Below are 15074 nucleotides of genomic sequence, written 5' to 3' on the forward strand. Positions count from 1 at the left end.
CCCTTCACAAAACAATGCTGACTATCCTTGATCACATTATTCCTATCTAGATGTTCATAAACCCTATCCCTTACAATTCTCTCTAAGACTTTGCCCACAACAGAAGTGAGACTCACCGGCCTATAGTTATTAGGGTTATCCCTACTCCCCTTTTTGAACAAGGGAACCACATTTGCTAGCCTCCAATCTTCTGGCACTACTCCTGTAGACAACAAGGACATAAAAATCAAGGCCAATGGCTCTGCAATCTCCTCCCTTGCTTCCCAGAGAATCCTAGGATAAATGCCATCAGGCCCAGGGGACTTATCTATTTTCACCCTTTCCAGAATTTCCAACACCTCTTCTCTACATACCTCAAAGCCATCCATTCTACTTAATTGTGACTTAGTGGTTGGATTTACATTGTCAGTCATGGACAGGGAGCAATACCAATTATCCAGCATCAGTTTTCCAGCATAGTAAATCTGGGCTGAGAGTCAGACTTAGTATTCCCAATTTTGAAACTCTACACTTTGGGGTAGACTATATTCTGATAGTCACTGTTAGATGAAGTATGTGGAGTGGTGGAGAATGTATTCTCAGCTTGAAGACCAGCAAAAAAATAAACTCAATTCAAATTGATTTGTGTGATAAAATGATAAAAGTGACGATTTTGAGAACTTGCATAGTCTAGTTATATCCAACTCCAAAGCATAAAAAATAGCCATTATAACAGAGATAATTAAAAAATGCTGTTAGCAAATGAAAAAATAAATTGTTTTCTTTACCATTAACAGAGCTACAATTGAGTACGAATCAGTTTCATTAAGTTGGCAAATTTTGATTGTAAATGCATTATTGATCATTATTTATATTTAACTTAGTTTGAATTGCTTTTAGTTATCCTTTTAGATTTATGCTGACATTTATAACATTTTGACTTCTAGAACCTCCAAGCTTCATTAAAAAGCTAAATCCATCAACGATAATAAAGAAAGGAGACACAGCACGTTTTGAGTGCATTATAACTGGCACACCAAAAATCAAAGTTACTTGGTACAAAGGTGGTCATGAACTTATAGCCAGTGATAAATGTACAATGTCATTTGATGGTTCTGTGGCAGTTCTTGAGATTATTAATGTTAGTTTGGATGACAGTACAAGCTACATCTGTGAAGCGAGGAATGAAGCTGGTAGTGACAGCAGCAGCACTGAGGTTGAAGTTAAAGGTCTGTAAATTGTCTTTGTAATTTGGCAACATAATACATATTTTAATTTTCTTGAGCAAAGTTTCTATTATTTCTATGCTTTGGTTGATTTGGACTTTATTGTGATTACTTTATAGAGCCTCCCAGTTTTAGGCGGAAACTTCAATCTGCTGAGGTAGTAAGAAACAGTGGTGTCACCCTTGAATGTGAGGTGGCCGGTTCTGCTCCCTTTAAAGTTATGTGGTACAAGGACAATAAACAGATTCGATCTAGTGAAAAATATAAGATGGTCACTGAGAACTATCTAATTAGTCTTCATATGTTGAAGATTGGTCCTTCATTTGTTGGTGAATATAAATGCACTGTAACTAATGATGTGGGAAGCTGCTCCTGCAGTTGTAATGTCAGCTTGAAAGGTTAGTTACATTGTGATTGAAAAGTATTTTTACTTGTAATGTTGACATAGTTAGTTCCAAAACATTTCAAAAAACATTTGCTATTACACATTGCTCTTTTACCTTTATGGGAGAAAACAGGAAGTAATTCATATTTTTCTGCCTATATTTATTTTAAACCAGAGCCCCCTTCATTTATAAAGAAGACTGAAAATATTATAGTAGTGGCTGGAAATCCTGCTACATTTCAATGTCATGTAAAAGGATCACATCCTTTATCTATAAGCTGGATGAAAGATAATGATGATATCAAAGAAGATGATAATCTAGCAATTTCTTTTGAAAACAATATTGCCACTCTGCAAATTAAAGCTGGTGAAGCAAAGCATGGTGGGAAATACATGTGTCAGGCTAAAAATGATGCAGGAATTGAGAAATGTTTTGCTACATTGGCAGTCACAGGTTGGTAGGAAGCATTTGTAAATATGATTAACTAACATATTGAAGTCAGTTGCTGCTAAGTTTAAATTTATTACTTTTTGTGCAATTGAAAAATGCATAAAACAATTGAATGTTACTCAGCCCACTATTTTTTCTTAACAGAACCTGCAAAAATTGTTGAGCGAGCAAAGTCACACAGTGTGACTGTGAAAGATCCAGCAAATTTGGAATGTACTGTAGCTGGTACACCAAATCTAAAAGTTAAATGGTTCAAAGGCGGAAAGGAAGTTATATCCAGCAGAAATTGCAAATTGAGTTTTGAGAAAAATGTAGCCTGTATGACGATTCTGTCAGTAGAGAAGTCGAGCAGTGGTGAATATACCTTTGAGGTCCAGAATGAATATGGAGTCGACAGCTGCAAAGCTTTCTTGACTGTATTAGGTCAGTATTTATACTGTGTTAACAGATATGGATGTGAGTAGAAATGCAGTTAAAGCATGAAATTAGGCTTGGAATTCGAGGCTACTTTCACAGTTGTGCTTACAGGTTGTGCTCTATATTGTACAGATCAACAAATTGCTCCAACATTTACGAAAAAGTTAAAGGATATGGGCATGGCATTAGGGTCATCCATGTCCATGGAGTGCAAAGTATCTGGCTCTCTTCCGATGAGCATTCATTGGTATAAAGATGGAAAGGAGATATCAGATAGCAACAAATATAAAATATCACAGCAAGATAATTCCTCAGCTTTGGAGATGAATCAACTAGAAATCGCAGATGGTGGAATTTATACTTGCAGAGTAACAAATGTAGCAGGAAGTGATGAGTGCAGTGCCACACTTGTTGTGAAAGGTTTGAAATAAAGTCTTTGTGTTTTCTCTTCATTTCTTAATATGAAGAACATCACTTGTATTATAATTTAATCTTAACAGACTTTTGCTCAGTAAGCTTTCTAGTTGCATATTTTATAATGCAAAAGTTGATGAATCTTTATGTGCTCTTCCTTGCAACAAATATTTTTTTTCTTCAATGAATTTTAGAGCCACCAAGATTTATAGTAAAACCAAAGTCACAGGAGGTCCCCCCCAATTCTGCAGTGCAATTCAAGAGTGATGTGAAAGGAACACCACCTCTGTCTTTCAAATGGTTTAAGGATGACAAGGAGTTAATCTCTGATGCTACGTGTTGTATTACAGCAGAAGGTTCATCCAGTTCTCTACAACTATATTCAGTAAAACATTCCAGTACAGGATATTATACTTGCCACGTCACGAATGATGTTGGCACAAATACTTGCACAGCAAAGTTATTCGTTACAGGTGTGCAATTTTTATGTGGTGTCGGTATATAATAGCAGCATCTTATTTGAGTTTCACTTGTTAATGTCTTTAAGTTGCTGAATATTTTCAGCATATGCAGGTCTTCTTTCTTGTACTTTGCACTGTTAGCATCTTGTGTTCTTCAGATATCAAACATATGCGATAATCTTGCACTCTTTATCACATCCATTTTACATTAGCTTCTTATACTCTTCATGATTTCAAGAATGTTTTGTCTTACTTCTTCATTGAATCAATCCTATTGAATGTTTTCATTACATGTTACACTAAAATTATCTTTGATTCATATTTGCCTTTGTAAATATGCTCTTGCTGATCTTTGTTCAATATTCTATTTTTTTTTCAAATGTTTCACAATTCCAAATATTCCAAATGGTATTATTCTTGTAAGCTTACCACTAAATGTCCTCTGTTTTGATACCCTAGAGCCTCCATCCTTCATTCAGAAGCCGGAACCATCCAAAGTACTGAAGAAGGGTGAATCAGCACACTTTGAGTGTAAAGTGGCAGGCACACCTGAAATCAATGTTTCGTGGTTCAAGAATGACCTTGAAATTAGTGCTAATAACAAATACAAAATGCGTTTTGATAAGTCTGTTGCAGTCCTTGAAATCATTCATGCTGATCTGGAAGATAGTGGTGATTACATTTGTGAAGCTCAAAATGCAGCTGGCAGCGCAAGTTGCAATGTCGCTTTTACTGTCAAAGGTAGGTAGCTTTCATGTAGTGCTTAAAAATTATTCCAAAGTGAGTATCTTTTCATCATGAATGCATAAGTGAGACAAATTATAATCTTCCTACAGAGCCTCCAGTTTTCATTAAAACACTTGAGACAGTTAATGTCGTAAAAGGCTCTGATGTCATACAGCAGTGCGAAATCAGTGGTACGCCTCCTTTTGAAATTACCTGGTACAAAGACAAAAGGCAAATCCGAGCAAGTAATAAGTACAAAGTTACTTATGAAAACCATGTAGCAAGTATTCATATTCTGAAAGTTGAAACACCAGATATAGGCGAATACATGTGCGTCGTCAAGAACGATGTGGGAGGTGACACTTGCATTGGCACACTAAATCTAAAAGGTTTGTAAATTTTCCAGATTTGACTATTCCTACTGTGACAATTTTTGGAAAAGAATTTTTCAGTTTGTGCCTCACAAGTAAAGAACATCTATTTAATTCTCCAGAGCCACCAGTATTTGTGAAGAAACTTTCAAACATTTCTTCTTTGCTTGGAGAATCTATTACTTTACAAGCTACTATTAAAGGCTCAGAACCAATTCATGTAACATGGATCAAGGAGAAGGAAGAAGTGAAAGTCGATGAGTATATGACAACTAGCTATGAACAAAATACTGTAACTTTGCATATTGCAAAAATGGAAGCAGTTCATGCTGGAAAGTATGTTTGTCAAATTAAAAATGATGCTGGAACGCAAGAATGCACTGCTCTAGTGTCACTTCTGGGTTAGTACCTGATGTCAGTTTTTTTGTTATTTCTAGAATTTGGCATTGCTCGATATAATTTTATTTTTTTCTGTATGTTGAGTGCTTTTTTGTAAAAAGACTTTCTTTCAATTTAGAACCTGCCACAATAGTGGAAAAAGCGGAATCTGTCAGTGTGAGTGCTGGAGATCCAGCAACTTTGGAATGCATTGTTAGAGGCACACCTGAACTAAGAGTGAAATGGCTGAAAGATGGTCATGAGTTAGCATCTGGTAGAAAGTATCAGATCAGTTTTATAAATGGAATTTCCAACCTAAAGATTCTGTCTGCAGAGAAGGCTGACAGTGGTCAATACACGTTTGAAGTCCAGAATAATGTTGGTAGTAGCAGCTGCAAAGCATCAGTCAGCGTACTAGGTCTGGTTTAGTCCTTTTTCTATTTCATATTTTTTCAGGATTTCTTAACTGCTTGTGAATAAATCTTTTTCTAATTATGGTTTTGATGTAACTCAAACAGATCGAATTATTCCTCCAAAATTTACAAGAAAATTAAAGAAAGTGGATGGAATCCTGGCCTCTCCCATCCAGATGGATTGCAAAGTGTCTGGATCACCTCCTATTACTTTGGCCTGGTTCAAAGACAAGCAGGAGATCACACATGGAGCAAAATATCAACTCACATTCGGAGATAATACATGTGGTTTGAAAATAAGTACTTTGGAACTGTCAGATGCTGGTAATTATACATGTAAAGCAATAAATGCTGCAGGAACCGATGAATGCAGTGGTGTCTTGACTGTGAAAGGTCAGTTTTTGTTTTCTCAATGAAGCTTTTGGTATTTTCCTCACTCTTTATATTGTTATTATCTCAATACAGAGCAATATTTATTTTTTAAGAGTCTGAAAACCTAGGTACTTTCTTAAGCATGTAGCCACGAGAGTAAAATTGAAATCAAATGACGTGAATACTAACTAATGCTCTCCATTTTAAGCAGTCAGTTATATAAAAGGTACTAAAAGGATAAAGAACTTTTAATCTAAGCCAGTGTCTTAAATCATATTCCTTTCTATACTCCATGGATGTACTCAGGCCGAGATATTCTCAGCTTTCTGTTCAGTTGCAGCAAGGTTATCTCTTCAAATATTTTAAACCTGTCCAGCCTTTGAGGACTCCCCAATAAACATAGACATCTCCATATCTTAAGTCTGGCCAATTCAGTTCAGAACACTCTTGCTTCTAATATTAGTTAACTCTAGAACTTTACATCTAAAACATGCTTTCTCTCTTTCAGTCTCTCCCACCTTTGTTTAATCATATTTAAAATCTTTGCCTTTCTTGACTCCACCCTGTCGATCGTGTCTTCCCTTTTCTGATGGAGAGTGTAACAGGCCCTGTGGGTTATCTAGCCCTGCATTGATGTTATTGAAATGGATAGTGGGCTTGTTGGATACGCAGATTGGTTTATGTACTGCTCAAGCTCATCTCAAATTTTTTTTGTAGCATTAAGATTGATTGTTTCTGATCGGTGTATATCCACCAACTCAATCTTCCCCTGCGATTTTCCAAATGTCTTTAAAAACTTCTGGGATGTGGTCGCTCGTACCAGCCTTTAACCACATAGACTACTGGGTTGGTTTCATGTTGACTGGTTTTGCCTCCACACTGCAGTTGCTTGAGATATTAAATCCACAATTTCACTCCTTAGTTGGAGGGTGGGGGGATACTGTTGTGGAGCTACCAGTGTGCCCTACTCCCGTCAGAGTGTTCCATTTATTTCACTAAAATAGTGCTCTGGGTGGGAAGGAGGTGTCTTTTATGAGCACCTGAGTGGCATTGCTATGTCTCTAATGTTCAATACAATCACAAATGGTGTGCATTATTATACAGAGTCATAGCTGCCTTCATCAGCAGAAATCCCTTCTGAGGACTCTTTGTCTATACAGAGCAAATGTCTGTACTACCTTTCCTGGGGTAGTGGCGGGTGGTCTGGTTTGATGTTCCATTTGTGGTCGGGTGACTAGAAGCTCTCCTTTCTCGTTCCCTTCCTCGTCCTGCCATTTGAACCCAATGAATTCAACAGTCACCCTCTCCTCACCATCCTCCTTGCAGTCCACCTGTCAGGTATACATAGTTACAATTTCATATTCAGAATGTCCAATCCTGACCCGATTCCGGTGCCATCTCTGTTACAGAGCTGCACCACCTTCCAAAGCCAGGAATTGGTATCTGCAGGAACATTTGATGCAAGGGTAGTTATTCACTGTCACTGCAATCAGTTGTACATTTGTTCTATCTCTGGTTCTGACCAGCTTGGAAGTGATTTTGAAGTCGCACTGTCATTCTTATCTCGTAACATGAATCTTTAAATCTAGGTTATTTTATCTAGCCCTGTACCTTTTTTTACACGATTTTAGATTAATCATACAGCATCTCCAAACTTTTCAGTTGCCTTTTTTTTTACTTAAGTCACCTACAAATGTTTGTTTCTACATCATAATTTATAAAATTCAAACCCCCCTCTAGTCTTTTAAGAACTGTGCCAGGAACCAGATTCCTCAAATCCATACAACTTTGCAGCACATTTTTAATGCCAGGATTTATCAATTCCAACACTAAATTCATTATAATTTTGTGAAACTTTTAAAATAAAGCAAATTTCCCCTTTAAACCAAATTATATAGTTACAAATTTAACACAAATTTCATGCGCCAAAAGTAATCCAGTATGCACACAGAAGAGAGTAGCACATTTTTTAAAGGAAGGAAAACAAAAGAAATCGATTATGTCACTGATCCGACTTCATTTTTCTTCAAATGTCTTTCAACATTAATTAAAATCTGAGGAGTGATAAATTCTCCTGAAGCCAGGCAAACCTCAAGACATTCTGCAGCAACCTACAATCTGTGTAATCCCTCAAATTCTCATTTTTAGTTTAGTTTCCTGTTCTTTAATCTACATCCATTTAATGTAGTTTTGCTCAGGTATGCTTCATACACATTATAAGAGTCATAGAGATGTCCAGTATGGAAACAAACGTTTTGGTTTAACTCGTCCATCCTGACCAGATATCCCAACCCAATCTAATCCCACCTGCCAGCACCTGCCCATATCCCTCCAAATCCTTCCTATTCATATACCCATCCAGATGCATTTTAAATGTTGCAATTGTACTAGCCTCCACCACTTCCTCTGGCAGCTCATTCCATACATGTACCACGCTCTGAGTGAAAACGTTGCCCCTTAAGTCTCTTTTATATCGTTCCCCTCACACCCTAATCCTATGCCCTCTAGTACTGGACTCCCCGACCCCAGGGAAAAGACTTTGTCTATTTATCCTATCCATGCCCCTCATGATTTTATAAACCTCGCTAAGGTCACACCTCAGCCTCTGACGCTCCAGGGAAAACAGCCCTAGCCCATGCAACCTCTCCCTATAGCTCAAATCCTCCAACACTGGCTAACTCATGTCCCCTTTTTGCCCTCCTGATTTCTCTCTAAAGTATACTACTCCTACTGCCTTTATACTCTTGAATTAATATTTAATTCAGCAACTTCCAAAACTTTCAAAGGAATGAAATACCAAAATGAATTTATGCACATGTGAGTTGGTTTGCCTTTTGTCCTTTACAACAGTGTTCTCAGCTACTGTGGTACTTCCAATGTAATTTTTATCACTCGTGGTCTGAATTTTGTTTCTGACCCTACGCTTTCTTCTAGTTTCATCTCTAATTTTTTTCTGTGTTTGTGTATGTTTGTGGATTTGTATTCAGCATTACATACTTGCACTGATTGAGAACTGTTTAGCAAACAAAAATGGAAATAAATTGGCCATTCTCAGATTGGCAGGCTGTAACTGCTAAGGAACCACAACGTTACAGGCTGGGTGGCCAGTTATTCACAATCTATGTCAATGACTTAGATGTGGAGACCAAATATAATATCTCCAAGTTTGCTGATAACACAAAGTTTAGGTGGGAATGAGAGTTGTGAGGAGGATGAAAGAGATATAAAGAGTATTTGGACAGTTAATGGCCTGGATCAAAGCATCACCAATGGAGTAAAATGTCAAAAACTATATACTTTCACATTTTGATAGAACAAACACAATTTATGAAAAGTGTTAATATGCAAAGAAACCTTGGAGTCTTTGTTCATAAGCCACTGAAAGCTAACTTACATGTTCAGCAACTGTGAAGGTAATTGATACGATTCATCAGGTTGATCATTGGAAGAGTGGGATATTTGTTTGAGGATATGGGGCCTATATTCACCAACGTTGAGAAGAATGAAAGGTGATCTCATTAAAGCACGCAAAATTCTTACAGAACAAACAGAGTGAGGGGACAGGGATCTAGAACCAGTGGACATAAATTTTAGAATTAAAGGTCGGCCATTTAGAATTAACTGAGAAAGAATTTCATCACTCAGAGGATGACACATATTCAAAATTCTCTACCCAGATGTATGTGAAAGTTCAGTCATTAGATATAGTCAAAACCATAATCAATAGATGTGTGGAAAGAGAAGGTATTAAGGGATATGTGAATAGTGCAGGAAACTTACAGTGGAGTGAAAGAACAGCCAAGTTCTAGTTGAATGACAGATCAGGCTCTTATTTCAATATTCCTATAACTTGATCCACGAATTTTCCAGGCATCTTCTAGAGGGGCAGAGACACTGATATTGATGTCTTGATCTTAGACAGAAAATGGAAAGAAATTAACCAAATCACTTGCTGTCACTTCTGAGAGACATCAGTTTAGATGTTAGGTCAGGAAAAGGTCAAGCCTTGGTTATTGCCTTGAGCAAATGATAAAATTGCTGGTGACAACCTTTCTGGATTCTGTGTGAAGAATGTTCTCTTGATTGAGGGACTAGAAGGTTGCCATTATGTAGGGATTAGCACAGACTATTGCTATCAGGAAAGAAGATGGCAGAGGGATAAAAAATGTGAGCAAAGAGAAAAACTGATTTTGTTTTGTAACAAAAATCATTATTGTCTTTACATTTACATTTCTGATACATTTATTGCTTAATGTCATATTTTACTATTTTTCTTTGAACTCTTTAGAACCACCCTCATTCATTCACAAACCTGATCCTCAGGAGGTTTTACCTGGTTCAAATGTGAAATTTACAAGCGTTGTTACAGGAACAGCTCCATTAAAAGTATCCTGGTTTAAAGGTACCACTGAACTGGTTGCAGGAAGGCAATGTTACATTTCTTTAAGTGACTCAACAGCAATATTGGAGCTACTAAATGTGGAATCTTCCCAGAGTGGAGACTATATCTGCCAAGTCAGTAATGAAGCTGGCAAAGTTTCTTGTACAACAAAATTGTTTGTAAAAGGTTTGTGAAACACAAATTTAAAGAAACAAATGCAACATTTTGCTTCTGTATGCCTTTTTGAGAACTGTTTTCTTCTTTGTCTTTACCAGAACCAGCAGTATTCCAGAAAAAGTTGAAAGATTGTAGTGTTGTACTGGGGAAGTCAGTTTGTCTAGACTGCACGTACACTGGTACCCCAGAAATCAAAGTCAGCTGGAAGAAAAATGGATTAGTTATATTCCAGTCAGACAAGCACATTTTAACTACTACTGAAACATCTTGTATTTTGGAAATTCTCAACTGTACTAGAGATGATGATGCAAAATACTCTTGTGAGGTAGAAAATGATGCTGGAATGGACATTTGTCATGCTGAAGTGAAAGTATTAGGTTTGTTAAACTCACCAATTTCTATTAGTCACCGACTTTACATCAATATTTTGTTATTTTCTTTTCTATATATATAATATGCATAATCTTTCATTGCTGACATCTTGCTTTTATCTTAGAACCACCAACATTTGTCCAACATTTAGAACCTTTGGAAATAACATTAGGAGATCCAGGATATTTTCAGTGCAGACTAGTTGGAACGCCAGAAATTAAAGTGTCTTGGTATAAAGGAGATACAAAACTGAGAGCCACCTCTAATTGTAAAATGGACTTTGTGAACAATGTTGCAAGACTGGAACTGAAGAAAACAACTTTGAGTGACTGTGGGGAATTTATATGCAAAGCTGAAAATAAAATAGGGGCCTGCTCATCAAAGGCCATGCTTACCATCCAAGGTGATGTTACTTAATGGATTCATTTGAAATCTGTTTTTGGCAGATTGATATATATTTGCATCTTATACATTTTCTGTTTGAATATTTTAAATATGTTGTTAAAACAAAAGATCCTGTATGATTGCTGTGTGATTAATGCAGCCTGTAATTGTCTGTTTTACAGAACGTAAAGTTGCACCTTCTTTCACAAAGAAAATTCAGGGAATGAAAGGAACTCTTCATCTTCCAGTCACATTTGAATGTCACATATCTGGTTCAGCACCTATTGAAACTTCTTGGTTTAAAGATGGTGTAAAACTAACCAGTGAAGAAAATCTAATTATGTCCTTCGTAGGGAATGTAGCAACTCTTAAAATTCTTAACGCTGAGATGCATCACGCTGGTGAATACACTTGCAAAGCCTCCAACATGGTTGGAGATGCTTCATGTAGTGCAACACTAACTCTGAAAGGTTTGTTAAGTAAAATATTACTAATTATCTTCTACTTTTTGTCCTTATCTTATATCCTAATTTTGTAGAATTTAAACGTTAATGTCTACTTCTTTTAACTATCATTACTTGACACAATTACTTCACATTTAATAATATGATGACAGAAAATAATTATTTCTTGTTATATTTTTAGAGGCAAGAATAGCCCCTGTGTTTGACAAAAAACTAGAACCCATGGAAGTTATCACTGGGCAAAGTGTAGAACTTGAATGCCATGTCACAGGCTCTTCCCCAATTAAAGTTATTTGGCTGAAGGATGGCAAAGAGATTCGTTCAAGTATCAATTACAAGATATCCTTTGTGGAAAATACACCTCACCTGACAATTCTAAAAGCAGACAAGGGAGACTCGTGTCAGTATATTTGTGAGGCTAGCAATGATCTTGGAAAGGACTCAACACAAACACGAGTAACTGTAAAAGGTATTCCTTAATATCAGTCATTGTTCTGTTTATTTTAGCCCAGTAATCCATTTCTTCATTGTGATCATCTTTTTCTAATGATTTGCTCAGTTTTAATTATGCTAGCCATCTAAGATTGTTCTCTTACAGGCGATTACTTAGAAAACAAATCTAAACTGTGGAAAGGAACATTGAACATGATGAAAATATTTTCCATCCATATTAATGGCTCTTAATTTTTGCAAACTTCAACCATCCATCATCAACATTCAAAATTATTTTGAGGTTTTCAGTTTTTCATAGATTCTGCTTGCTGAAGTATAACTGAAGTAATGAAAACATATAGTAGGCATCTTGGATACGTGGACTGGTTTATGTACTGCTCAAGCTCATCTCAAATTTTTTTTGTAGCATTAAGATTGATTGTTTCTGATCGGTGTTTATCCACTAACTCAATCTTCCCCTGCGATTTTCCAAATGTCTTTAAAAACTTCTGGGTTGGTTTCATGTTGACTGGTTTTGCCTCCACACTGCAGTTGCTTGTGATATTAAATCCACAATTTCACTCCTCAGTTGGACGGTGGGGGGATACTGTTGTGGAGCTACCAGTGTGCCCTACTCCCGTCAGAGTGTTCCATTTATTTCACTAAAATAGTGCTCTGGGTGGGAAGGAGGTGTCTTTTATGAGCACCTGAGTGGCATTGCTATGTCTCTAATGTTCAACACAATCACAAATGGTGTACTCATGGTGTGCATTATTATACAGAGTCATAGCTGCCTTCATCAGCAGAAATCCCTTCTGAGGACCTTTTGTCTGTACAGAGCAAATGTCAGTACTACCTTTCCTGGGGTAATGGCGGGTGGTCTGGTTTGATGTTCCATTTATGGTCGGGTGACTAGAAGCTCTCCTTTCTCGTTCCCGTCCTTGTCCTGCCATTTGAACCCAATGAATTCAACAGTCACCCTCTCCTCACCATCCTCCTTGCAGTCCACCTGTCAGATATACATAGTTACAATTTCATACTCAGAATGTCCAATTCTGGTGCCATCTCTGTTACAGAGCTGCACCACCTTCCAAAGCCAGGAACTGGTATCTGCAGGAACATTTGATGCAAGGGTAATTATTCACTGTCACTGCAATCAGTTGTACATTTGCTCTGTCTCTGGCTCTGACCAGCTTGGAAGTGATTTTGAAGTCGCACTGTCATTCGTATCTCGTAACGTGAATCTTTAAATCTAGGTTATTTTATCTAGCCCTGTACATTTTATAGGATTTTAGATTAATCATACAGCATCTCCAAACTTTTCAGTTGCCTTTTTTTTAAACTGAAATCATCTGCAAATGTTTGTTTCCGCATCATAATTAGCAACATCCAAACCCCTTCTAGTCTTTTAAGAACTGTGCCAGGAACCAGATTCCTCAAATCCATACAACTTTGCAGCACATTTTTAATGCCAGGATCTATCAATTCCAACATTGAGTTCACTATAATTTTGCGAAACTTTTAAAATAAAGCACATTTCCCCTTTAAACAAAATTATATAGTTACAATTTAACACAAATTTCATGCACCAAAAGTAATCCAGTATGCGCACAGAAGAGAGTAGCACATTCTTTAAAAGAAGGAAAACAAAATAAATTGATTATGTCACTGATCCCACTTCATTTTTCTTCAAATGTCTTTCAATTTTAATTAAAATCTGAGGAGTGATAAATTCTCCTGAAGCCAGGCAAACCTCAAGACGTTCTGCAGCAACCTACAATCTGTGTAATCCCTCAAATTCTCATTTTTAGTTTAGTTTCCTGTTCTTTAATCTACATCCATTTAATGTAGTTTTGCTCAGGTATGCTTCATACACATTATAAGAGTCATAGAGATGTCCAGTATGGAAACAAACGTTTTGGTTTAACTCGTCCATCCTGACCAGATATCCCAACCCAATCTAATCCCACCTGCCAGCACCTGCCCATATTCCTCCAAATCTTCCTATTCATATACCCATCCAGATGCATTTTAAATGTTGCAATTGTACTAGCCTCCACCACTTCCTCTGGCAGCTCATTCCATACATGTACCTCTCTCTGAGTGAAAACGTTGCCCCTTAAGTCTCTTTTATATCGTTCCCCTCACACCCTAATCCTATGTTCTCTAGTTTTGGACTCCCCGACCCCAGGGAAAAGACTTTGTCTATTTATCCTATCCATGCCCCTCATGATTTTATAAACCTCGCTAAGGTCACCCCTCAGCCTCTGACGCTCCAGGGAAAACAGCCCTAGCCTATGCAACGTCTCCCTATAGCTCAAATCCTCCAACACTGGCTATCTCATGTCCCCTTTTTGCACTTCTGATTTCTCTCTAAAGTATACTACTCCTACTGCCTTTATACTCTTGAATTAATATTTAATTCAGCAACTTCCAAAACTGTCAAAGGAATCAAATACCAAAATGAATTTATGCACATGTGAGTTGGTTTGCCTTTTGTCCTTTACAACAGTGTTCTCAGCTACTGTGGTACTTCCAACGTAATTTTTATCACTCGTGGTCTGAATTTTGTTTCTGACCCTACGCTTTCTTCTAGTTTCATCTCTAATTTTTTTCTGTGTTTGTGTATGTTTGTGGATTTGTATTCAGCATTACATACTTGCACTGATTGAGAACTGTTTAGCAAACAAAAATGGAAATAAATTGGCCATTCTCAGATTGGCAGGCTGTAACTGCTAAGGAACCACAACGTTACAGGCTGGGTGGCCAGTTATTCACAATCTATGTCAATGACTTAGATGTGGAGACCAAATATAATATCTCCAAGTTTGCTGATAACACAAAGTTTAGGTTGGAATGAGAGTTGTGAGGAGGATGAAAGAGACATAAAGAGTATTTGGACAGTTAATGGCCTGGATCAAAGCATCACCAATGGAGTAAAATGTCAAAAACTATATACTTTCACATTTTGATAGAACAAACACAATTTATGAAAAGTGTTAATATGCAAAGAAACCTTGGAGTCTTTGTTCATAAGCCACTGAAAGCTAACTTACATGTTCAGCAACTGTGAAGGTAATTGATACGATTCATCAGGTTGATCATTGGAAGAGTGGGATATTTGTTTGAGGATATGGGGCCTATATTCACCAACGTTGAGAAGAATGAAAGGTGATCTCATTAAAGCACGCAAAATTCTTACAGAACAAACAGAGTGAGGGGACAGGGATCTAGAACCAGTGGACATAAATTTTAGAATTAAAGGTCGGCC

General features: G+C 37.1%; 1 protein-coding gene across 4 annotated transcripts in view; it reads left to right on the forward strand.

Annotated features, from left to right (window-relative positions):
* LOC122551920 (titin) overlaps positions 1-15074 on the forward strand; it is a 348465-nt gene that overhangs the window by 127589 nt on the left and 205802 nt on the right. For 3 of the 4 annotated variants that reach the window (XM_087988975.1, XM_087988977.1, XM_087988982.1), the window contains 16 exons: positions 927-1208; positions 1325-1603; positions 1766-2044; positions 2186-2464; positions 2591-2878; positions 3067-3345; positions 3793-4074; positions 4170-4448; positions 4553-4831; positions 4948-5226; positions 5327-5614; positions 9882-10160; positions 10250-10528; positions 10648-10926; positions 11090-11377; positions 11553-11840. In XM_087988975.1, the coding sequence (XP_087845101.1) occupies positions 927-1208; positions 1325-1603; positions 1766-2044; positions 2186-2464; positions 2591-2878; positions 3067-3345; positions 3793-4074; positions 4170-4448; positions 4553-4831; positions 4948-5226; positions 5327-5614; positions 9882-10160; positions 10250-10528; positions 10648-10926; positions 11090-11377; positions 11553-11840 (4506 nt within the window). The remainder of the gene's footprint in view (positions 1-926; positions 1209-1324; positions 1604-1765; positions 2045-2185; positions 2465-2590; positions 2879-3066; positions 3346-3792; positions 4075-4169; positions 4449-4552; positions 4832-4947; positions 5227-5326; positions 5615-9881; positions 10161-10249; positions 10529-10647; positions 10927-11089; positions 11378-11552; positions 11841-15074) is intronic. The other variant, XM_087988978.1, reaches the window with a different exon arrangement.

This window comes from Chiloscyllium plagiosum, unplaced genomic scaffold (assembly GCF_037043375.1).
Source record: "Chiloscyllium plagiosum isolate Xiang-an unplaced genomic scaffold, Cpla_swu_hap1 HiC_scaffold_7, whole genome shotgun sequence".
Classification (NCBI taxonomy): Eukaryota; Metazoa; Chordata; class Chondrichthyes; order Orectolobiformes; family Hemiscylliidae; genus Chiloscyllium; species Chiloscyllium plagiosum.